This window comes from Vanellus vanellus (assembly GCF_965231255.1).
Source record: "Vanellus vanellus genome assembly, chromosome: 10".
Lineage (NCBI taxonomy): Eukaryota > Metazoa > Chordata > Aves > Charadriiformes > Charadriidae > Vanellus > Vanellus vanellus.
The window spans coordinates 16,632,863-16,659,420 of NC_138915.1; the positions used below are offsets into that span (position 1 = coordinate 16,632,863).

At 38.0% G+C, this 26,558-nt stretch overlaps 1 protein-coding gene across 1 annotated transcript in view; it reads left to right on the forward strand.

The window, feature by feature from the left end:
• DACH2 (dachshund family transcription factor 2) overlaps positions 1-26,558 on the forward strand; it is a gene marked incomplete at its 5' end in the record, with an annotated part of 324,122 nt that overhangs the window by 230,695 nt on the left and 66,869 nt on the right. Inside the window, 2 exons of the mRNA XM_082488049.1 lie at positions 16,895-17,050; positions 20,315-20,487. Coding sequence (XP_082344175.1) covers positions 16,895-17,050; positions 20,315-20,487 — 329 coding nt within the window. The remainder of the gene's footprint in view (positions 1-16,894; positions 17,051-20,314; positions 20,488-26,558) is intronic.

The window sequence follows — 26,558 nt, forward strand, 5'->3', positions numbered from 1 at the left end:
TTATTATGGCGTACAAGTATCTAAAGGGTGGGTTGAAGGAGGATGGAGCCAGGCTCTTTTCAATGGTTCCCAGTGACAGGACGGGGGGCAATGGGCACAAGTTAGAACACAGGAAGTTCCGTTCAAATACACGGAAACACTTCTTTACGGTTCAGGTGACAGAGCACTGGCACAGGCTGCCCAGGGAGGTGGTGGAGTCCCCTTCCCTGGAGATTTTCAAGACCCGCCTGGATGCAGTCCCGAGTAATGTGCTCTGGGCAATCCTGCTTTGGCAGGGGAGTTGGACTAGATGATCTCGAGGTCCCTTCCAACTCTGAAAATTCTGTGATTCTGTGTGATTCGTCTGTTCTGACCAAATTTTCACATTATGTCTCTATTTAATGTTCACAAAGGTTTAGATAAATTTTAATAAAGATCCAGAGTTTTGGATGGATTGGTTAATTCTGCTATGTATGCTTATGATATAGGCTCTCACACTAACGCCTGCCCTTGAATGTGAAGCATTTCATTCATTGGTTTGGCCATTTTATAGTTCAGTCTATCTTTACAGCTCGAGTGGAGGTACGTTCTGAAGGTAAATTAAAATTGATAGTTGAAACTGAAAACCAACATTTCCTGTTTAGATCATGTGCATTTTTTATGCTGTACAGAGCCATCTGCAATTAATGCTTTTTGTTGTATATCTTCTGTATTTACAGTATATTTGACAGTAAAACCTTTTTTGACATTTAATCAGTAGCAAAGTTGTTCCACTCTCATTATATATTCATGAACTTTATCACCAAGACAAGACATAAATGTTGAGCTTAGATCACACTTGCATTGATATTTAAAACCTAGAAAATTGGGGGGGGGGAGGTCTGTTCTCATTTTATATTGTACAAATGTAGAATAGATTCTTCTTTTTGAGAAGATGCTCAGGGTATTGTAAGGATGGAGACAAGTGAAACTTTGGGACTAGTAAAACTTCTACAGTATCTGCATGAGAGCTGTATATTCAGTTACTAATGTCATGAGACATGAGAGGCTATATTTTCCCCTTTTCCAGTAAGGCATATAATATCAGTTAAATTGTAATTTATTTCCCTGTGTTTCAGATGGAAATTGGGAAGGTAGTAAGCAGAATTGTCTTGCAGGTTCCTATGGATCTGTTTTCTGATTGACTGTCTACGAATTTGATGTAAGGGGGATTTTGGCATTTCATCCTTGAGAAATATTTTGCCCTCACTTGCAGCGTCTCTCGTATTTTTCTTGGTTTTGACAAAGTAGGTATTTTTTTATAAGTTGAATGCAACTTTATTCCCTTTCTCTGTAAAATCCAGGGAGAAAGGTCCTTTAGAAAACACTAGAATAGCTAGCATGAGTAAGATTTTTATTTCATTTTTTATAAATTCCAAATGTATCTGGGTATATACAGTATGTTAACATTTCCGTGTTAGTGAGAGATTGAACTTTAATAGAAAAATATTATCTCAACAAATGCATTTGCATGAAACTTGTCGATATCTTATATTTAGGAGGATAATCTCTAATGAGCCTCTCTGAATTTAAATCCTGTGATTACATCTGTAGAAGAAGAAATATTTTGCATTGCCCTATTGCTAGCGATTGATACTCATTTTCTATCCAACTAACAAACAGCTCTTCTTTCTTTCAAACTGCCTTGAGTAATTATAGCCGAAACCCTGCCCTTGTACTACATAAATGGAAAATCCAAGTCATCAGATAGCAGTGAACCTTCCATTTGGATTTTAAAAAAGTATTTATTAGATGCAGTTATGGCATGGAAATAAATGGTTGGTGCAGTTACACAACATCTCACCTTCAAAATTTAATCATCTACAAATGCCATTTATTTTTCATAAGCTCCTTCCCTTTTAATATGATTCATTAAATATCCTTTTTTTTTTCCTGCTGTTTGTTCATCTATTTTGAATGTAGACTCAAGGCATTTATTTTCCCTCTGTCTTAACATATGGTGGGGTTGATGTAAAAATATTTTAAAATAATGTTCATATGATTTAAATAATTTCAAATTTAAAAGTTTGAAATTGCAGATCTATTCTGCTGTAACCTACTTTTTACAGATTTGTCTTGGAATTTTCATTGAGGCTGTTTTCTTTACTTTTCAAGAAAATTTGTATTTTCAGTATCCTCCCATTTACAACACACGTAACTTAGAAAATTCCCCTGTAGGTAGGAGCTCCTCCAGCACGCAGCAGTTGTTTTTGCAACTGGTAAAAAGCTGTACATTCCCACTCCCCAGCAGGGGAGGGATACAGATGGAAAAAGATACCTCTGCAGAAAGTGTGTTGCGTTACTCTCCTGTGGTTGGTTGTAGCTGTCGAACGGCTCTGAGTTACAGCGGTTCAGGAGTAAGGCAGTTTCCCTTTGCCCTGCTGTTGAGCCTATCTTTTGCACAGTCATCAGGAGCTGAGGTTCCGTACTTTTCATGGCTTTTTCTGATTCAGTGTGTGAAGCAGTAAAGAGGGAACTTATGAGAATCAAGATGAATGTTTTTTGTTTTTTGGTTTTGGGTTTTTTTTTTAAGGGTTACTGATAGCCGATAGACTATCTTTATAGATGCTGGCATTTCCTCTTCTCTGTATGTTTGCAGTTGAATATGGTCTGAATTCAGGGACTGAATTTGAAATTTGAAGTGTATGCGTGGCAGCACGTGAGGTATGTGGCAATAGCAGGGTCTGCATAGACAGTTGCCTCACAGCTCCTTCATTTTTAGTTATCTTAATTGTATACATGCAATAACTTGTAATTCAATTAAGACTAACAATATTCTGCATTAGCCTGTCTGTTAAAATCCATGCAGTATACTGTAAAAAAGTCATTAGTTTGTTAATATCAATTTAAAAAGTTTTAGCTCATTAACCTTGACACCAGCAGTACTGGAGAGAGGAACCTTTTGATATTGTTGTTTTCAGCATGTACCAGGGATCTCTGAAAATCCATTGAAATCTGCGGCTATTGTCCTCAATCATCAGTTGTAGCTGTGTGTTAGTTCTTTTATGCAAATACCATAGTAAGCCACAAGTTACATCTTTTCAAGTCAACTTCATAAATTGGGGTAGTGTTTATTCAGAAAAACATTTTTTTCATTAGGAACTTTCTATGAGTTTTAGATAGTCCTTGAACAGCATTGCCAGCTGTTTCCTGTGTTTCATTTTTCATATATATATATACCATTCCAACACCACTTTTAAAAAGCTTGAAGTGTGGCAGATGAATATTTTGTGATAACATTTTAGTAAGCTGAGTAAGATACTAATTGCAGAAATACTTCTTCAATTACTTCTCTTTGCTTTCCACGTTCACTTTTGAGAAATTAGTTACCTTTGTAAAAATGTTGTCTTTTTAGCTTTAGAAATCTTATATGATACTGCTGTAGGTACCATTATAAAATAGGAAAATGACCAATCATTTAAAAGTAGGGTAGAAAGAAAGAAAAAACTCTAGCAGTTAAAAAGCTGTTGTTCATTGTATACTTACTTTTATACTCAAAGTGGATGTGTCTGAGTTTCAGAATTGATAAGAGGGTAGAGCAGAACTCATGTTTGGCCTCCTAATACAGCTGTAATCACAAACGCATTTGGAAAACACAGAGAAGGAGTTCTGTAAAAACACAATGTATTTTCTCAGGAACAGCTTCGCTTAATCCCTTGCGGTCATTGTGCGTCTGTCACATTTTATGATTTGGGGACAGGATTCTAATGTAAAATGAATTAGCGCCCACCTCTGAGGAAGGGCGATATGAAATGGAGGAAAAAGAAGAGGGACTTATACAAATGTTTTAATGTGAAAGTGGGAAAACAAAGCAGGATGAACATGGAAAACCGAATATTTCCTCTTTGTTCTCTTCATGCGAATGTAAAAAATTCCATGTGTTTATTTCTGTTTTATCACTTGCTTTTCCTTTGTTTTCTAGCTTGCTCCATCAGAAACTGCCTATCTACTTCATTATCTGAAAGACTATGAAGTATTCTTGAAATTGCAGTCCTTTCTGTGTTCAGTAACCTGCTGAAGTTAGGGAACAGTTTTGATCCTTTTTTTCCCTGTGCTTAAGTGGGTCACTTTCCAGACTTTGGTCTCCCCATTGTATTGCCATTTCTACCCTTTCTGAAAATCCCCCCTGACCTTTTCCCTCAGCCAGCAGTTGTGCTTCGTACGGCAGCTAGTGCTGTCGCTGTGGGTGAAGGACAAGGGGCACGCGGAGGCGTAAAGAGATCAGGCAAGTCTTGCAACAGTTTTCTCAAATGCAGAATAAAAGGCAAGTGCTGGATTGGGCATTGTTGACTACAGCAATGCTGACACACGTCAGGAGTACCCACAGAGACATGTATTTTGGCTTTGTTTGAGAGCACTCAACCCTGTGTGATCCCAGGAGATGGAGGCTGCCAACATGAGTGTTGGTAAGTGTGTACAGCTGTGGGGCAGGTGTGAGAAAGCAAGGCAGAGCTGGAGGGAGCCGCTGCCAACTCTCAAGCCAGGACGTGGGCATTTGTTCCCAGTGGAAAGCCAAAACTCTGCTCAATGCGACTTATTTAATGTGTGCACTGTACATGGTCAATCACAAGGTTAAAGAATAACTTGGAATATTTTGATAACGTGTCAAACCGGAAGATGGGCAGCAAATAATTTTGCTCATTTACAATGTTAATGTTTGGGGTTTTTTTTTCTTTTTTCTCAGCATGTTTGCCTCATAAAAAGTGAATTGTTTTTGTCTTTTGCAGAGATCTAATCCAAAATGAGAAAGTACATTAGATAAAGCTAAACTGAAATTTTGCTTAACCTCTAGGAAGTGGGGAAGAGGGCAGTGTTGAGAATGAGAAAGGTTTTGCATGTGCAACAAATCAGGAGACGTTGTACTCTCCAGAAGCTCTGTGAGTTTGAAAAGGGATAATTTTTAGTGTTTTGAGAGTTTAGCTTTGAGAATATACCAAAGAACTGTACTATTCAATACAAAGCAACTATGTTGAAAATTCATGTTACAAAATAAATCTATTGTTGTTCTTTTAAGACATTTAACAGTTTTCTTCCAAAATTTACCAAAATCCCTTCTATGCATAGGAGCTAGGCTTTGTCTTTATCTAAGGAGCATTCTTGAAGTAATCTGTAAAATAATTTTTTAAAACAGCTGAAGACAATATGGATGCAGGAAAAACTGCAATTTTATCATCTTTCATCTAAGACCTAATTCAGCTAGAAGAACCTGTATATGAAAGCAGAAAATTCACATGTGGTGGGCAGTTAGGCGAACATGTCTGTAAGCCAAAGCTGCCTCTGTAAGTACTGGGTTTTTTTCTGAAAGGGATCTTATATTATTTGACATTTATGAAGAATTGTTACAATCTTATGTGAAATGTACAACAGCATTTTTTGTGGCAAATCTATTTTAGTGTTTACGTTAAACTATATATGTGCACATTGTTATACATATGAACATATCTCAATACATTTGAAAGAAGAACTACAAATCAGACTGCAGATTTGTGTCTTCTAATCTGGAGGTTTGTAGTCTGACCATGTTCGCTTTGGGTTTAAATACCTTTCAAGGTATTCAAGCTTGATTACTTGGCCTCATCTGAATAATATAGCTTAGAAATAAGGCTCATATCTGGGTAGCTGTCTTCGTATTATATTTAAGACTAAAAATCTGTCACTTCTAAGATCTTTTGTAGAGTAAAAAGTGTATTGTAGACATTTCGTTTAAGGTTTTTTTGACCAGTATTTTTAAAAGCTAGCACAATTTAAAAAATTGAATTCCAGCTGCAAAATGTGGGCTAGACTTTAAAGAATCCATATTTCAGGGGGATCATGCTCTGGGGTTGTTGTTTGACCACTTACACGGATAGAGGATATTTACAGAATGAGGCACCAAATATCCGTATCAAAGACAACTGGAGTTGTGGAACAGTCAAGGCTCTCTGTGGCACTGAGGGAGGCAGAAGCCTTCATCCTTTTGGTCAAAACCGCAAAACCAGCACCAGGCTATATGCCACTGCCAAATTAAGAGCTGTTTTGAAACAACAGATACTGTGCCATAGGTGTGCTGTTACAAAGTGCATTGCTGTTTAAAAATCTTAACAGTGAGTATGACTCTTCCTTTTTTTTTTTTTTTTTTTTTTCCTCCAAACTGAAATACCGCCTAGAATCTCAGAAGTGAAAATCATATCTTCAAGCTTCCCAAACTAAAGAGCTTTGGGAAGAGTGTATTTGTCATTATGTTTAATTTGGACATACCTCACCAAAGAAAAGGCCAGGGGAGCTAGGCCGAGAACACAGCTGTACAGGCAGCTCAACTAATTGCCTCTCCATCCTCAACCTCATTTATCTTCATTTCTTCCCAATTATACCAAATTATCAATAGTCTCTGTTGCATCAGAGTCTTAATCCCCTTTATTCAGGCGGCATTAGATAGTGGCAGATGAATTCTTGGAGGGAGTCAGGGTAAACAGCCATGAAATGCCACCTCTGGCAGATGGCATTGCTCACAAGAAATGTGACAAAACATTTGGAATTTGTTACTAGGCATTGGTATGAGAAGGCAAGCTGTCAATATTTTTTTTAAATGATAATCAAGGTGGTGCATGCTTATACCACAAGCAGAAATGAATCCTGTCCAAAATTTCAAGCTTAGTTAAGTTCAGCTTGGCACTGTGCTATTGTATTTTGTTGCTGAAGCCTCTCACTTTTCTTCTTAAGAAATATTTTCACTTTATCTGGTCTTAATATCAACATTTTAATAACGTTTGTTCTAATGATAGTTGTTATTTATGGTTTTGTATAGCTCAGAAAGAAATATTAATTTGAAGACATAGAATATCCTTTGCACCATAACAAGTTTAGGAAGTATTTTCTTGAATAGTTTCTTTGGCACTGTTGGTCTTTTCTAGGGGTCTGATCCTGCTCCTTAGAGAACCTAATGCAATGCTCCCACTGATACCCATTGAGGAGACTTGCACTAGAGATTAGATGGGAGCACCTAATGGCTAGGTTTGAATGACAAAATTATGGTGAAATCAAAGATTGGCTGAGTGTGTAAGATGTCCAGGTGCTCTGGTAGGTATATATTCAGCTACTACTATGAGGAAAAATGAAAGTCATTTTTAAAGGAAGTATGAAGTTGGCTGCTAATAAAGTTTAAGATTTTTTTTTTGCGTGTTATTTTTGACTGACATTAAATGAAACGCAGTTGATTTCACTGCTGACCTTTTATGTGGATTAGGTTTACTCACAGGCTCTCCTGGTTTTGGCAGAATTCTAAATTTTTTGGAAGTCAGTAATAACTTAATGCAAGAAACCAAATGCCAGGAATAAAAAACGGTGCAACTTCAGAATTAGTATATACCTTGCCGATGTTCCCCATCCTGACACAACTTGTTGGAATTCTCCAAGTGCAAGTGTCTGCTCTTACTGATCCTTCATGGAAACTGGGGCTTATGACAGTAAATCTCATTGGAGAGCTGCTACAGTCATTCAGCTTCAGTATAAAAGGATGTTAGGCATCCCTGTTGCAATGTCTCGTTCTCTAGTAAAATCTCCGATATCGTTGAGTTCTGTGTAGATGCTTCAATTTGGCAGGGGTTTGGAAGATTGTCTGAATGTGTATGTAGGAAGTGCCACAGACTGTAATTAGTTCTTTCAAGCCATACTTTATATTACACAGGGTTCTTTTAGTATTAGGAGGTTTTGAAAAGATTATAAATACATAATTCATTTATGTCACTACAAATTAGCTCAGAAGACTACAATCTGTAACTTGAACTGTTCATAATAATTATTCCAAAGAAATAGTAAATGATAAATTGTTGAAACTTGAGTGATCTGATTTTGTACTGTAACATTTACCGATCTGCTGTGGATGTCAAGATGTTCTCAAAGCCTCTCAAAGTCAAAGTAAACTATCTGGCTAGTTACAGTCACTGTAAAAATATACAGTACACGTATCAGTGGTTGTTTCAGTAAGTTGTTAAATATGGGAAAATACTAAGTAATTAAAAAAAAAGAACACCAACCAAAACCAACAAAAAGCAAAACCCACTTGGTTTGTGGGGAGTGAACATGTCAATGATTATCAACACTAGAATATGAATCCTAGTTCCTTGCTTGCTGGATGCAGTTGTTGACTTTAGAAGGATATACGTTTTATCCTTTCTGGCAGTCAGCCCTACAAACTGTGTTCAAGATCTGAAAGTTAAGCTGTTTTATTTCTGGCTTGTGCATCATCAACAGTAATAAAAACACGACAGACTAAAATTTTGACCTTATTTCTATCTGTAAAATGCACATGTTTCTGAAGACTTTGAGTCTGAGGACTTTGGTCCTGCAGTAGAAAGCAGTTAATTTTTTTGTTGATGGTCCTGAACCAGAAGAGATATTGTCTAGTACAATATTGTTATCTTTGTCTAGAAAAATAAATCGCGATAAAGTCACACACTTATTGCTAAAAACATTACCAATAACCATTGATAATTCAGAAGGGAGCAGATCAGTTGTGCAAGAATGAACCATAATCCTGTGGTTACATTCCAAAATAGCGTTGAACGTTTAAAGGTTGTCCTCTCTTTTGACTTCACCAACATCATGTCTGTTGAAACAATAATCTGTGCAGATTTTTGTAAGTCCTCTTTTGTCAAAAGCGTGTTCTGTAAGCTGTCAGGGTCTGCCTGACCCAACTTTCTGATGAAAATGCAGGGGTACATTGTCTGCCCGCTAGCCCAAACTTGCTGAGGTTCATACAACAGTACTTTCAGTGACAGAGAATAGAGGTCGTTTATTATCTCTCAGGAAAGAGATTGTGTGTGCTTTTGACATTGACATAGATACAAAAGAAAGTTTAGGTTTCTAACTCTAATTCCAAGGATAACACTACGTATTGTATAGAAGAAACCGAATAGGGATTTATTAGTTATTATTTCATCCACTACAAGAACTAGAAGATATCAAAGGAAGGCAGCAAATGCCAAGTTAACCCTCCAACAACACACCTGCAAATAACATGAGGTAGTTTTTCATACAATGTATAGGCAAGCTGTGCTACAGGATATTGTAGATGCAAAAAGTTGACATCCATTTAATTTAATGGAAGAAAAATCTAATAAAGGTTATTTAATTCAAGGAAAATACGTCTGTTTCAGGAAGTTCCTCATACATAAGTTTTGGAGAGTATTCTGGGAAATCCTAAATATAAGTTTTTTCTGTATTTAAACTCTTAGGTAAGTATTGGGTTTGGGCCTTGTTGGAGACAAGGTATTAGGCTAGATGAACTGCAGCTGTTTGTATGCAAGCATTTTGGGAGCCATTATTCCTTTAGTTATATTGCCTCTCCCTCCTGAAATGTCATGACTAATTTCTCTTTAGGAAGCCACAAATATCTAACTGTTGATATGAAGATTACAAGCTTTTCCCTGACCATCCGTGTGTCCTCCCCAACTGCTTCATTAACACAGGGTTGACTATCACATAACAATGAAGCAAAGACTTCATTTATTAATTATCAGAGCTTTTCTCCAGTGTGTCACATTCCTTCCTAGCCAAGAAGCAACTTATTTTGATTAATATGGGTAAATCAGTAAAAGAAAAGAAGAGAATGGATATAAGTAGCTAACTCAGAGAAGTGCTTTCAAATATAAGTGTATTTTTATGACAATTATCATAATAGTTTGTATTTAACTTTCTATAAATATGATGTTTCATCTTGCTAAATCTAACTTTAATGGGGTGCTTTGGTATAAGTTGAATCAGCTGACCCATTGAGGCATGTTTGGTATTTTGAGTTTAAATTAAGATACTGCCACTTAGAGCAGTTTGTTTTTATCAAACTAGTCTTTTACATCATATTGCATTTTCTTTCCTTTTCTTGCATCTGTTTGTTTTGCAGCATTTTTCCCATTCTTAAATATTAGTTACTCGAGAAAAAGGCCATGCATATTTTAGCAATTGCCTACAGAAGACTTTTCTGCTGAAAAGGCTCATTGCTGCAGCCAGTAGTTCCTCTACACTGGTCTTAGAAGGTTGGAGAAAGCCCCCCGCTGTATTTTAGCAGCCATCAGCATTTTTGTGTATGTAGTTTGAAGGGATGAATGACCCAGCCTGTTGTGAGAGATAGAGAACAGGTTTTATACTGTTATGAGTCTTTGACGCTGAGCATCGGATTTCAACTGTGAGATTCTGTTTTGACTGGAAAAACCATTGTAGCACAGTCTTGCTTTCCAAGGTAACTGACGATAAGAAGACTTCTCTGGTATTGTACTTCAGTACTATAATCATTAATCATAATTTGGGAACTATAAAACACATTGTATTTACCCCCTTCTTATTGCTTTTTCTCTGTTCATTTTAAAGGGAAGGAATTGATGGTTTGGGAGGCACGGTTAGGTTCCTAAATAAATATTACGTCTCTGCTTTTATCTCCTAAAAAAGTATCTTTCTGGAATTAATTGTTCTTAATTACTGGCATCAAATATTCTGACACATTACCAGTTATCTTCAGTATCCTGTTTGTTGTGAAATAAACTTTGATTTTTCTGTCATTAGGACTTTTCAAAAAGTTTAGAAGTTATATTCAGATTTCATATGCCTTCTTATTGTATAATTATCAACAGATTACTTCACCTAAGTTGTGACAGACATATTTTTTAAGTATGACTGACTGATGGACAGATTGGGAATTGCTGAATTAATGGGCACATTTCAAAGCTTTGGCAGGGCTAAGCAGTAATTACATCTGCTGAACCACTTGATAAGTTTTTGGAAGTAGCCCAGTAAAGCCATCACTGGATTTCTTGAGTTTTAATATCTTACCCTATACACTTTCAGAGCTTTCCTGTAGGACACAATCCAGAAGTTGATATAGCTGAATACACACAGCTAAACAAATCAATGCATTAAAGATTTAAATGTATTGCAAGTCTTCCATTTAGATTTTCAGATGGGTGTCATGCTTTGGGGGGCTGATTTAAAATCTCATTCCCATTTTAAAGTAAGAAAGCTTATTTGAGGGTAATAAGCGGCCACAGAAAGTGCCCACGCTTGTGTGGTCTCCATCAATAAAATCATCTACTGCCAATACGAGGGATGGATTTGGGGGTTAAATGGGTCATTATCCTGACCTAGAACAGCTATATGTTTTTCTGACAGGGAAGTGACAGTTTACCAGGAATATAACCTGTGTGGTATCTTCCTATTCTTACTGTAGTGAGGTTCTCAGATTATCGTATGTGACAAAAATTGTTTTCGACCTAGTCGTCCCTTCCTGGGGTGTTCAAATGCTAATACCATGAAAAGAGTTGACAGAAAGTTGTAGGCTGAAGCGTTTTCAGCAGAAAATATTCTATGTAGGCCAAAACAGTGACCGTTTTTCCCAGTATCAAGGTGAGATTAGGGTATCAATGAAAACAGGTGACACAGGGGCACTTGAAAACACTGGTGCTAGGAACGTTGGCAAATAGGCCCATGTTGTTTTAGCAGTACAGGGGTTCTAGATAAGCTAAAAAATTTCAGAGGACTTGTGTGTGGTGGACACTTACAAAAGAGGTGATAAATACTTTGAAATTATCAGTGTTGAAATAGCAACACACTGAATACTTTTTTCTGTGCAGCTGATGTTATGCTTAACATGCCCAACAGCATGAAAAATGTGTTTAAAAATAATTTTAGAATAAAATTGGATAGTGAAGATGGCATTGCTTTCAACAATTTGAGTTCAATTTTTCAGAAATGTATCACAACAAAAAATAAAATGACAGACATAGATTGAAACAGTGAGGTTGTTCAATTCAAAGGTACCTCTGACAGAGTGGATTTCATTTAGCTACACCAGACAGTTTTAAGGCTGATAAAATGAATTTGAAACCAAAGGGAAAAAAAAAAAAAAAACAAAAAACAAACTGTCACCAAATTGAACTTTGATTAATTTCTGGAGATTTTTCAATACCTAAAAACAAGACACTAATTTAATCTTCACAAATATATCTTCACCAGAAAAAGTTTTTGAATTTTGTTTTGAAGAACACAAATGCACGGAAAGGTTTATTACTAGAAAACATGTATCTTTAAGAATTATCTTATAAAATTACTAAAACCAAAGATGGATGAGAAGCAGCATTTTCAGAAAAATGAACCCGAGTTTATCACTTGCATTTCCTTCTACTAAACAAAATGAAATCTCAACAGAAGCATTTTACTTACAGACGTGTACATGATTGTAAATAACCTTGCAGTGGGTCTGTGAGTACAGTGTATATCGTCAACAGCATGTGTATATATTGCTTAGGCGGATTTTCCCTATTTGTTCATGTTAACCTGTGATTTAACTCCCTCTGCATCTGAACTCGTCTCAATTTGCTGTTCATAGGAACTTGGGAACAGAGACGTACAGAATTTGGCCACAGGGCTGTAAAATGGCATTAAGGGAATGCTTATCTCTCACCGCATTTTAATTTAGAAGTGGATGGGCTGGGGGTTGTTACATGAGTTTTGCTTAGTTGAACATAAGTGTAATTCATGCACTGATAAATAAGTTCTCTCAAATAACCTATTACGACTGGTAAATACCAAACATTAATTATTAAGTATATCGTAAATAACTCTTTCTCTTACCAAATCCGTGTAGTGTCCGTCTTTATGTGTGCCCTTTGAAACACACGCTGTGTTTCTGTGTAGGCAACTGTGTATGATGCAGACAAGCAGGCCTTTTTTTTGGTCCATATTGTGCCTTTAGCTGCAAATCTGAAGGCAGAACTGTACACCGCGTGTTTGCCGTGTGGCCTGAACTGGATGGTTGGAACAGGCCAGACCTTTCTTTAGCTGCCTCTGCTGGGCAGCCAGTGCATTCTGCAGTCTTTAGACGGGCTGGCTGGCTAATATCTCTGCCTTTTCCCTTCCCACTTTTGTGTGGCTATGTTAAGAAAACCGCAGTCTATGTGCCCGCTTCTGACAAGTGTCAGGAGCTCTGGAAGATGGAGGTTTTTGTCTCTCTTGCCCTTTTTTAATGCTGAGTACAATCAGTTCTGGGACAAGATCGACTAGAATGCAAACAAGATAAGGAAAAATTACCTTTTTGTCCTTTACTTTTATCTGTTGGAGAGAAGGTCATATGGGTAGTGGGTAATAGAGGTAAACGTAAAGCTTTTTGTAACGTGTATAAATGATGTATTGGCATTTTGACAAATCAACAGACTTCTGTGTGCTCTAATAATATTCCTATGACACTTATGAATCAAGTTATAATATTTTAAAATGAAATATTCTTTCTCATTTAAAATAAATAAAAAGCCATATTTCCCTTTGTATACAAGAAGTAAAGTAAGTTCCCTTGCTGTTTTCTGTTGTCTCATTTTCCGTAGTGTTGAACGTTTGCTTTCTTTTTTCATATATTTTTTCCCCTTTTGTTTCATATATACCCAAAAGAAATTACTTGAAGTCCATCTCTCTATATGCAGTAGTACGGATCATTGTTTAATTTCAGACTCCTTATCTTCTATATTAAAAAGAGTGAGAGCCTTCACTAGCTTACTGTGGACAAAGAAATTATTTTTTCCTAATACAAATTTCTTCAAAGACCAAACCTTTTGAATATAACAAGAGAGAAAAATTTCGACTCCCATAAATTTATTTCTTTGTAGTGTACTGCGTGATTCCTATCATGAAGTTTCATTTTTAGTTTCACCTGTAAGCTCATCATACCGAAGACAGGATTTAGAATCAAAACATGACATCTTTGCTTTATAAATCTGCTGGAAAATTGTGGCTAAACTTAAATTTGAAGTGTTAAGGAGGACTTACTTTTCATAGATGTATTCGCTTCTAATTGTTACGGTAACACAGAATTTGAAAATACGCATTTATATGTATATGTATGTCAAATATGTACTTGCTGATACAACATGCTGATGACTGTTACTAAATAATAAAATGTATATGCTCAATTTTTTAATGTTGCATGATAGTAGAAGGACTGAATATATTACTACAGGTGTGCATTTTACATATTTGGAGTATAATGTGAATCTAGTTGTGGCTTACTATAAATTTTTCTTACTGTATGGAAATACATACTGCAGGGAAGGATGCAAGTTTTCTTTTAAAACTATTATTTTTTAGCTGTGCAAAGGGACTGTGGGTAGGATGAGTTGAAAGTGTCTGTGGTATAGAGCACAGGAGTAGGACCCGTGAGACCTGACTTCTCTTCCAGTTTCACCATTAGTCTACCAGGTAACATGGAGGAAGTTGCTTCATAATTCTGCACCTCAACTTTCCCCCTTTTAGGTTGGAGATAATCATACTGCCCTTATAAAACACTTCACAACTGAACAGTTCTAAGTAAGAAGTTACAATTATTGTTTTCTGTTTAAGAGACTTGCTACTACGTAGTATATGCAGTCTAGATTAAGTGATGAAGCTGTTATCTATGCGGTATATTGCAGACTACAGGATACATTTCATTTAACGTGCACTTTTATTATACATCATACGCTCAGCAGTATTTTTTTGTTCTTTCTCTATGGCGAAGTGATAGGGAACATAAGAATACAGGAATGGTCTGTAGAGATAAGTGTATTGCAATTTATTCTTGTGTTGCTGGTACTGAATAATGAAGCAGATTTACAAGTGGAATTTGCAGGGAGAAAAAGTTGTTATTGTCCCCATCTGTAAGGAAAACTGGTCCAGTGATTTGGACTGTATAACATAATTTAAATTTAGTTTCCTGTTCCATTGCAGGTTTCCTGTGTTTCCTTAAGCAAGTCACTTTTCTGCGCAGTGCAATTCTTCATCTGTAAAACAGGAATAATAGTAGTTTCCAAAGTGCAACGGTTGTAAAATTGGGCACAGAAAGCTGGTAGGGCACTCTGATACTACAGCTTCAGGGCCACAGAAGTATGGTGTGTAGATGCACGAGGCTTTGGAAAGACAAAAGAGACTTCCAGAAATAAGTAAATGAGCTAAGAGTTTAGACCATCTGTGTCTGGGGTTGGAAATATTGGAGAAAAACAAATGGGGTGAGGGAGACTTTTAGACGAAGTGTGCATTTTTTTCTTTTCATTCAAAAATCTCTGACAAACTGTCTTGTGCAGTTTTCATGGACACTGCCCTGACACATGAAGTTACATTTACAAAATCTATTTCTAAGAAAATATTCATGCTAAGGTAAGTCACGTGTTTTTTGAGGAAGAATGAAGTATAAATGTTAAACTTGCATTTACGGAAAAAGCATATGGAGAAAAATAAAACTCAGTTGGTGGAATCAAATGCTAAGCATTTCCTCAGAAAAATCTTTTTTAAATCACACATTTAACTGGAGGAATACTTTACCAGATAACACCACCTCTGTTTCACAACAGTCAGGATGAACAAATTCTATACTAAGTATCAGTCAAGTGTTATTTGAAAGAGCTGATATACAGTATATTAAATAAGAAAGATGCTGACACAGCCTTAATTGTAATAGTTCTTCTAATTATTGCACTATGCCATGTTGTATTATATCACATGGCATAATTTAGTGTATATTTCCTTGTCAGTGTATTACTCATCATTTTACAAATTGCAAACCTTTTATAAGAAGGTAATTCATATTTGGATAGAGTGCTAAAATGATGGATTTATTTCCTTTTTTCTCAATCATTGCTCTTTCAAAAATTTTCATTTAGCCTTATTAATCATGTTTATTAGCTAAGTTTTGTCATAAAGAATGGAATTTTTCTGTTGCTTTCATATTCAATTAAAATGGTTTTTTGCTTGCTGCCTCTATCCGCTGCATCACAGTAATCTGTTTACTTATTCTAACTCAAATTCTTGTTCATAAATTCAAAACAAAGTCCATACTGCAGTTACACATTTTCATAACGATCTATAATCTAATTGAAAACGTAGGGCGTGCCTGAGAAGAGAGCGTACTTAAAATACCTTTTTACTCTAGAGGTGTGCAATCTAACTTTTTAAGTTGGTTTTGGGTTTGGACCAGGTGTATTTCAGAATTCACTGACATGGTCTATTTAACTGCTGTTTAAAAAGAACTTGTTGTTGTTCAAGTATGTAACTGTAATACTGAAGAAAACTATGATCTGTAAAATTGCTGCAGAACACCCTCTCTTCAGAAGAGCAGATATTCTAGACCAAATAGAAGTGCTTAGTTTGCTATACCGTGTTTTTATTGTAGAAAGTAATTACTGTGCATAATAGATGTCTGGACTCTTTAAATTTAAATTCCTGTATACTGATGATTTCCAAGCCCAACCTAATGCCTGGCTTGTTTAACCTAGTAAAGTGGAGTGTTTCACTTAGGACATCCCTAGGATCAAACCCAGCAGTGGAGGAAAAGCTATTTAAGCTGCAAGATAACATAGCAGTAGGATAAATTGCAACAACCTGTTCAGGGATGAATTTAAGCTAGAATGCTAGTGAGCATTGGAGGGAGTGAATACTGGAGCAACTCTCCAGTAAGATTAACAGCAGTGAAAGACTTGACAAGCCTGAGGATGGACACGTATTAGTCTCTGGTAGGGACTGGGTGGACTGATTCCCTGTGGTAGCAGCAGATTGTGATTCAGTGTCTCAGATGTTCCCTTTGTGCCTTATTTACTTAATTGCTACCGATGTTTACTTGGATGATTTTATCCTTAAACATTTAGCTTTCTGTTTCCAGAAACTAGTGTTATGAAGGTAGGTGATGCTGAAAGTTTCTGGTTGTATTTTTTGCCTGATGCATATTTATTAATTTATTAAAAAAAAAAAAAAAAGAAAAATATCGGGTGCAGGATCCAGGTGCTGTGTTTGTCCTAGGTGCTTAGCTATGGTATTAGCTCATTGCTAACCAAGCAAAATGTCTTGTAAAGAAAAGTATATGCCATTTATGGTTTGTTTGTACCCTGTTTTGCAGGTGGGAGTGAATCCTCCTGGGATAAAGACAAGCTTCAGTCTCCCATCACAACGGGATCACAGCACAGCATTGGTCATCCCACACTGTCAGGGCAGTCAAGCCTTGGAAGCGCGCACCCACTCAGTCCTCTCCAGCAGAATCACCTGCTCACCAACAGTACGTACTGCGCTCTCAAAACAAAGTACATGGAGCTCTGCTTGCAGGCTGGGCTTGCGCTCCTTCCCATCCCCATGGGGGTGGGGGAAATGGATGGGAGACACATGACCGACAGGAGGGTTAGCCTTCCCACTGTCTGCTGCCCAGGTGCATAGTGTCCGAGCCACCCACTGGGATACAGCCGCCCTCTGTATCACCCACTGCTGGGTTAGGGACTCTCCTTAATTGACATTTCCATGACCTGGACTGAAGAGAAAAATAACCATAAAGTTGCTTAAAATTTTAGCTATATAAGAAAGTTCTCTTCCAGGTGAAAAAGCTCACCACCAAATAAAAATAGGGCAGCCAGAAATACCTGCAAAATGTCTAGCGAAAAGCAAGCAGAAGCAATCCCTCTGCCTTGTTTTGCACTGTACCTGCCAGATGTGGGCAAGGTCATCCATTGAACCCAGCTATCTAAAGCAACTGGAATAAAATGACACAGATAAATTTTGGGTTTGAAACTTAAAGCTCCCTTCAACCCCATCTTTTCCTTCCCTTAGGAAGGGGCCAGGTGGGAAGCCAGCAGTTCCCCTTCTCCTTTACACCCAAAGAAGGAAGGAAGGGAAGGGAAAGTTACTCCAAGAAAGTTGTTCAAGATTAATATTTTAGAAATTAGTGAGGAGTAAAGTTAATTCTAACAGATGATGATGGATGAAGAATGACAATCTCACTATTTCTGAATTCTTGTTATTTAAGCTCTTCATCCTCAAAGTTTTGAAAGTTGATTTTTGGTGTTAGTTTTAATGGATTCTGGCAATTTTAGGAGCAGATTGTTTCTTTGCTACCTATGTAGGGCCCCAGACTTGAACAAATCAAAGCTATTGAAATGATTCCTACAATATGGGTCTGCTTTGTTAATGGGAAGGTACGGACCTGAGCATTTTGGGTTAAGTGTCGGTAGTTAAAAATCACCAGATCATAGGACTCAAATTCACTGTAGTTTATCATTTCATTTTATATTCCTGCATAATTCACAGAATTATAATATATATAAAACATGTAATTATATATAACATATAATTCGATACCTGTATGTATTTTACGTACAGGCTTATTGTGTTCTTTGCTGTTAAAGAAAACTTTAAAGATATTTTCCAGTGGGTTTTGAAGTAGGCAAATGTCTATAGGCTATTAAAGGGTTTATTGAATGTCAGACATTATGTCCAGTGATTTGCAAGTGTATGATACATTTTCTTCATAGTCCTCTGAAATGTTTGACGGATTGTGTCTTAAAACTGGTGATGTGCTGTTAAATTCTGTTTGTAGTTTGCATTTAGTTTGCATGTCAATTGGACTTTAAGTAGACATACAACTCAGTGTGGCCAGATGGTGTCTGGGAGTTTTGGAACTCTATAGAGTATGAGGAAAGATTATTGGGCTGTTAAGGGAGATATGCAGGAGAACAAAGGCTTATGGATGTAAGCACTGAAGGGGATTGTCAGTATGGTTTACAGTGAAGGGAGATGTATTTGTGCTTTGCTTATTACCTATCATAATTAATATTGACGTGAATCATCATATAAAATATATAGTGAATCATAAAACATCACAGTTGTTGATCGTGATATACTCAAGCTAAACAGAAATAATGTGGGAGCTCAGAATATATACAATTCTGCCTTTTGTGGTGGGTGCAGTGGTGTTTTTATAACACTATAGTCAAATTGTATTGGAACAGAAGCTATAACAGTCAGTGACATTTTTTATTGTGGGTTCTGTCAGACACCAAAATGGTGACTGGCCTTCTCATTTAAAATAGTTAAGATAGGGCCAAAAGTTAAAAAACTTTTAGAAATAATTAATGTGAATAGCATATGATTATGGCTAGCTATATGGTTATGGTATTTACCACTTGTACCTGATTTTTTTAATGAGAATTTCTAATCTAAATTTCATTTAGAAAAATGGTAATATATTTTGTCTGGTAGAATGAGTCCTATTTTTTCTGAAAAAGAAATGGTTTTGGATGCCCAAATGTCTCTATAGAATTCTTAAATGCAAAATAACCTTAAACAGTTTTTTGAGTGAATTGGTGTCTTGGTCTTGTTTTCCATCGTAGTCATTCCTAAATACAACAAGTAATACATACACTTCTCTTCTGGAGAAGAGAAGGCTGAAGGGAGACCTTATTATGGCGTACAAGTATCTAAAGGGAGGGTTGAAGGAGGATGGAGCCAGGCTCTTTTCAATGGTTCCAAGTAACAGGACGAGGGGTAACGGGCACAAGTTAGAACACAGGAAGTTCCGTTCAAATACACGGAAAAACTTCTTTCCGGTTCAGGTGACAGAGCACTGGCACAGGCTGCCCAGGGAGGTGGTGGAGTCCCCTTCTCTGGAGATTTTCAAGACCCGCCTGGATGCAGTCCTGAGTAATGTGCTCTGGGCAATCCTGCTTTAGCAGGGGAGTTGGACTAGATGATCTCTAGAGGTCCCTTCCAACTCTGAAAATTCTGTGATTCTGTGATTCTGTGATATGCTGAAATAGATATTAATGAAACATGAGAATCCAATTTTTGTAGCAGTAACATCACTTTTTGGCAATGTCAGGATCTGCAAGTTGGTCCAAATGAATTTTATACCTTCTTAAATTGTTTTACATCCATCACAGAAGACAATTTAAAGTGACTTCTTGAGAATTAAAACCTCTGGCAACAATTTTAACCTCTCATTACATGTTCCAGTTCACAGACCTTCTGTACGGTAGGTTCAGTAGTGTCTATAGTCCAACCCACAGCTTGCAGTATTCAAGAAATAGTCCTAATATATAAATCTAGTCTCAGATTGCTGTGTGTATGAACTACTAATAGTAAGAGGACTTGATAGGAGTATATTGTCAGATAAAATTATCAATAAATATTCATCTGATGTGTTGGATAAACACGCAAAAATATCTGCATGTTTTGTGGTTTTTTCTTTATTGCTTTTTATAAAGAGATCACTGAACTTAATGCACTGTTGTATATTCATTTTGCTAATATTGTGTTACTTTACAGCTATATGTTTCTTTCCCTAATACAAACCATACAGTCTTTTCTGAAATTCGGAGACAATTATTCCCTATGTAACATGAAAATTATTAACGCATAATAATATTAACTTTGACAGTAGAATATTAACGCATAATAATATTAACTTTGACAGTAGAATATAGACTCTAAAAATTAAGGTGTTGGGTCATAAAATGAGGGACTGACACATATAACCTGCCATGCTCTCTTTTAGGGATAGACCTGCCGTTTATGATGATGCCCCACCCTCTGCTTCCCGTCAGCCTACCTCCCGCTTCGGTTGCAATGGCAATGAACCAGATGAACCACCTCAATACAATAGCTAACATGGCTGCAGCAGCCCAAATGCACAGTCCTCTTTCCAGGGCAGGGGCCTCTGTTATAAAGGTAAGAGTCATCTGTGGGACTTAGGAAAAATAGCTTTTTGTGGCTAACAAAAACATTTATAGTCAGTTTCTTAAGGAAGATAACTGAGAGGCAATGAGCTTATACTGCCGACAGCACACCTGGTCTGCTGTTCCGGATAGTGCTTCAGTCTGAGGAAATACTCGCGAGTACAGTCAAGAAGTTAAGATGCTCTGCTCTACGAATCTTATTGTAATTAAAAACACATACTAACACTCACTAGAGGCTAGGGGAATAAGCAGTGCTGCATCTGGTAAAGCTCAAAAGCTATTCTAAACTGGTTGTTTAAAATCAAACTTAATGTTATACTTAAAAGAAAATGCTACAGAACATAACAGAAACTCTGGTGCGGTGCAATTCTAGAACAGGTTAATAGCAGAGAAAATCATCACAAGTACCTTAGTGAGTATAGTCTCTGGTAGCAACACCTAAATTTCCTCTGGCTGGATAAAAACTATTTCTGCTTTTGAAAGGCTTCTGATAGTCTCTTCCGAGTAGGTTGTTAAGAAAATTTCATGCCTATGTTGAGAGTCCTGCCACACACACACAAATATGTTGAGACAAGAAATTTTCAAAGTAGAAGGATATAGGATCAGTGCATGTGAAGGATTGGTTCTATGGGATTCTTTAAAACACAGTGTGTCCTCTTTTTATTGAGCAAAAATGAAAGGTTTTATCAATCTAACTTTTGTGTTTATTTGCATGCACATGCATGTTTCTCGTTGACAAAACAAAATTTTGTCACCTTTTAAAGGTAGTTATTTTAATCCATTTTTCTCTGTTTTTAAATATATGACTCTATAGAACTATCTGTTCCGGAAAATACATGTCTTTTTATTTTGATATTTATGCTCATTTGCACTCATGTATCCCCATCATTCTGGAATTCCAAAGTTCTGAGTTGCTTTATTCTAGTAACTTTCACTGATTTGGTGAACTTAATCGCTTGTGTCTTTATTGTACAACATCTTAATTATGAAATATTGTTATTTTATCATTGAGAAAGTTACTGTTGCCAATATTGCAGGCCAGTTGTGAGAATAAATTAATTAGGATTTTGTTGTGCTTTCTATTGTCACAGTGTGCCACTGCAGGAAATTTTGTTTCTACATCAAGCAGGGAAGAAATCTTGTAGTACACAACCACATGTTTATTTTTCATACTTGTATTTACTGATATCAACATACTTTCAAGGAAGAACACAAAACTCTTTTGTCACATTACAGTAGCCTAAATTAGTACATGTCTCTGTTGCTGAGGTTCTGGAGGTCTTTGCTTTTCTTCCGATCTTCCTGGCCCTGATCATCTCCAAAATTGCCTGAGGTTGTTTTTCTTCTTTACTGAGAGTCCACTTCCAAATAAGGGCAAATGTTGTTCTTAATACTTTGATTTTGTTTACATTTTGTTTTCTTGGATTTGGGGAGGCAGGTAAAATTCAGGGGGGCATTCCCCGGTTAGAGACTATTTAGGATTAAGATCTATAAAAACTTCTCCTTATCATCAGTGTATCTGCAACAGTTGTTGACTGGGCAGAGGCAACATGATATGTCTGATGTCCCACTGTCCACTAATTAATGCAGGTCACTGAATTGTTAGAAATTAATTGAGGTTTCACTCAGTAGCCTTTTCTTTAACTGAACTGTTCAGAGACCTCTTGAGAAAACCATAACTTAAATACAGCAGTGGAATATTTGTAGCAACAAGTAGTCTTCATAAGCTTTGATTATATTTTAAATGCTATAAGTATGACAAAATGGAGATTAAATATGTATTTGTAAACAATGCAAGTTCTTTGTAATATAAACTACAGTTTCTGCAAGCAGTTAGGTTTAAGGATGCTCTTTAGTAGGCCCTTGCTGATGCTAGTTACTCATTTACAGCTATTTTTTCCCCAACACCTGCACTGGAGGATACACAGTATCTCCACAGCAACAGTAGGTCTCACCAGCACTCTAGTGGGAATTATTTTCTCTACACGATGGAGAAGAAAATACACCAGTAGCTAATGTGACAGAGGTAAAGTGTGCATCCATTGCTGTGTTACTCTCACTTGTCAAGTGATGCTGCATCTTTCTCTCGTTTGTTCTGAATGCTGACTATAGATGACATCTGGAACTAAATTACGGTGACAATAGGGTTGTTTATGGGTAAGAATCAGGGGGATGGCCAACAAGGCAGATATCACAGTGTGAGTCTGTTACGCATTGCACAACCAGGATGAAGAGGCAGATGGAATATTCTTTAAACAGCTGGGAGAAGCAAGATTGCTAGACCTTGTCGTTGTGGGGGACTTCAACTTACCAGGTGTCTTCTGGGAATACAATACAGTAGAGAGGGAACAGTCTATGAGGGTCCTGGAGTGTGATGAGGATAACTTCCTGACAGAGCTGGTGAGGGAGCCAACTAGGGAAGGTGCGTGCTGAACCTGTTGTTTATAAATAGAGAAGGACTTGTGGGGGATATGACAATTGGAGGCCATCTTGGGCATAGTGACCATGCAATGATAGAGTTTTTGTTTCTTGGAGAAGCAAGGAGGGGGGTGAGCCAAACTGCCACCTTGGACTACCAGAGGGCAGACTGTGTTCTTTTCAGGAGCCTGGTTGACAGAGTCCCTTGGGAAGCAGTCCTGAAGTGCGAAGGTGTCCAGGAAGAATGGACTTTTTTCAAGCAGGAAGTCTTAAAGGCACGGGAGCAGGCCATCCCCATGTGCCAAAAAACGAGCTGTCGGGGAAAAAGACTGGCCTGAGTTGCTATGGTTGCAACTCAGAGAAAAAAGGAGAATTTATGGTCTTTGGAAGAAGAGGCAGGCCACTCATGAGGACTACAAAGATGTAGTGAGGCTATGCGGGGAGAAAATTAGAAGGGCCAAAGCCCAACTAGAACTTAACCTGGCTTCTGATATTAAGGATAATAAAAAAAGTTTCTATAAATGCATTAGCAATAAAAGGAGGATAAAGGATAATCTCCATCCTTTAGTAGATGAGGGCAGAAACATAGTGACAAAGGATGAGGAAAAGGCTGGGGTTCTTAATGCCTTCTTTGCCTCAGTCTTTAGCAGTAGGACCAGTTGTTCCCTGAGTACCCAGCCCCCTGAGCTAGTAGACAGGGACGGGGAGCAGAATGAAGCCCCCATAATCCAAGGGGAAATGGTGAGGGACCTGCTACAGCACTTAGACATACAGAAGTCTGTGGGGCCGGATTGAATCCACCTGAGAATACTGAGGGAGCTGGTGGAAGTGCTCACCAGGCCACTTTCCATCAGCAGTCCTGGTGAACTGGGGAGGTTAGCAAATGTGACATCCATCCACAGGAAGGGCCAGAAGGAGGATCTGGGGAACTACAGGCCTGTCAATCTGACCTCTGTGCCTGGGAAGGTTATGGAGCAGATCATCCTGACTGCCATTACATGGCACATGCAGGACAACCAGGTGATAAGGCCCAGTCAGCATGGGTTCATGAAAGCCAGGTCATGCTTGACAGACCTGATCTCCTATGACAAAGTGACAAGCTTAGTGGATGAGGGAAAGGCTGTGGATGTTGTTTATCTGGGCTTTAGTAAAACCTTCAATGCTGTTTCCCGCAGCATTCTGCTGGAGAAACTCGTTGCTCGTAGCTTGCATGGATGTACTCTTTCCTGGGTAAAATACTGGCTGGAAGGCTGGGCCAAAAGAGTGGCAGTGAATGGAGTTAAACCCAGCTGGCAGCCAGTCGCAAGTGGTGTTCCCTAGGGCTCGGTATTGGGGCCAGTTGTCTGTAATATCTTTATCAATGACCTGGACAAGGGGATCGAGTGCACCCTCAGTAAGTTTGCAGATGACAAGTTAGGTGGGAGTGTTGATCTGCTTGAGGGTAGGATGGCTCTACAGAGGGATCTGGACAGGCTGGATCGATGGGCCGAGGCCAACGGTATGAGGTTCAACAAGGCCAAGTACTGGGTCCCACACTTGGGTCACGAGAACCCCATGCAGCGCTACAGGCTTGGGGCAGAGTGGCTGGAAAGCTGCCCCGCAGAAAAGGACCTGGGGGTGTTGGTTGACAGCCGGCTGAATATGAGCCGTCAGTGTGCCCAGGCGGCCAAGAACGCCAACAGTATCCTGGCCTGTATCAGGAATAACGTGGCCAGCAGCACTAGGGAAGTGATCGTCCCCCTGTACTCGGCACCGGTGAGGCCCCACCTCAAATACTGTGTTCAGTTTTGGGCTCCTCACTTCAAGAAAGATACTGAGATTCTGGACTGTGTCCAGAGGAGGGCTATGAAGCTGGTGAGGGGTCTGGAGCACAAGTCTTATGAGAAGTGGCTGAGGGAATTGGGGCTGTTTAATCTGGAGAAGAGGAGGCTGAGGGAGGACCTTATTGCGCTCTCCAACTGCTTGAAAGGAGGTTGTAGTGAGGTGGGGGTCAGTCTCTTCTCCCAAGTAACAAGCGATAGGACAAGAGGAAACGGCCTCAAGTTACACCAGGGGAGGTTTAGTTTGGATATTAGGAAAAAATTCTTCACTGAAAGGGTTATCAATCATTGGAACAGGCTGCCCAGGGATGTGGTCGAGTCACCATCCCTGGGAGTATTTAAAAGACACGTAGACGTGGTTCTGAGGGACATGGTTTAGTGGTGGTTTTGGCAGTGGTAGGTTGGACTTGATGATCTTCGAGGTCCCTTCCAACCTAGACAATTCTATGATTCTATGAATTTTATTACAGAGAGTGTGAGACTCCTTTTGTGCTTTCCTTCCCTTATGTACGATAATCTAGCTCTGAATGATGATCAATTAAGATTAAATCCTTGTACAAAATGAAACATGTAAAAAGAAAAGATTGCTGCTGTTATTTGTAAGCAGTATTACTTTTATTATATGGCATTATTTAAGTGCATTTAATAAGTACAAAAAATTACTAGTTGGCTGCAATTCCAGCATCATGACATTACGTAAAATGGGAGAAATGTATCGAATATATTGAGTGTGTATCTATTTCCATACTCTGAGGACTAAAATACTACTTGGCCTGTTTTCTATAGGTGTGAGAATCAGCTGCTCTATAAAGGTTTTGAATGAAGTCATTATGCTTTTTATATCACGTTTGCCATTTAGAAGTAAGCTGTTCTAGCAAGATATGCATGATCAGCAAAGTTAACATTTAGTGCTCCAGAAAGAAATGTCATAACTATGAAACTTGATTTCTTCCTGACAGGAACACTATAAATTAGGCAGGCACAATGGCCAGGCTCGCAAAACCTTCTTAGCCATCCATAATATAATCTGATGTGATTATAGCAGCACCCGCTAGCAGTGCTATAGCTACGGTTCTGACAGTATCCCTGTAATAAATCCAGTCTTTCAGGGATTTACTGCACATCTGAAAGAGCTTGCTCCGTTTGAAACTTGGCTCAAATGGTTCGGAAGAGTCTATAATTGAGGGTCTCATATGGCAAAAGAAAAACGTGACAGCAACAGTGACTTCACCACCCTCTCTATTCTCCCACTTGCGTCTACTCTCCTGTTAGTTCTTTTTTTCCAGAGCTATTCTTCAGCTGGATGAACTCTGCAATCCAGGTACTGGCCACGGTATAAAATGCTTTGCCAGCCTGTTTTTGAGGACCAGTCTGGGGTGGAACCTGGCTGAAGTACACTTGAATCGTGGTTTAGGCTAAAACCAGTAGTGAATAAATGTGGTAGTTTACTGTTATTCAATAATTTTGTTCCTGAAACTCAGAAAAACCTCGTCAGTAGTGGTATTTTCAGGTCTAAAGGAGCAAAGTTTGGTTGGGCCCTTGGGAAAGGATTTTTCAATGAAGTTTATAGAACAACTCAACTCCAGAGAGCAATAACTATATAACATTAAGATTTTTATTTTACAGTGGACCTATAATGAATGTGACTAATTATGTAACAAGTGAATATGACTATTAATATGCATTCACACCATATCATACAGTTTGTCATAAAGGAGCTGTTAAGATGTATGCTGAGAACACAAATGGAATAAAATGCTGAAAGCATGCCTAAATCTTAACAGATCACTTAAATTCATTTGGGTCCAAAGGAGTCGAGGCTTCA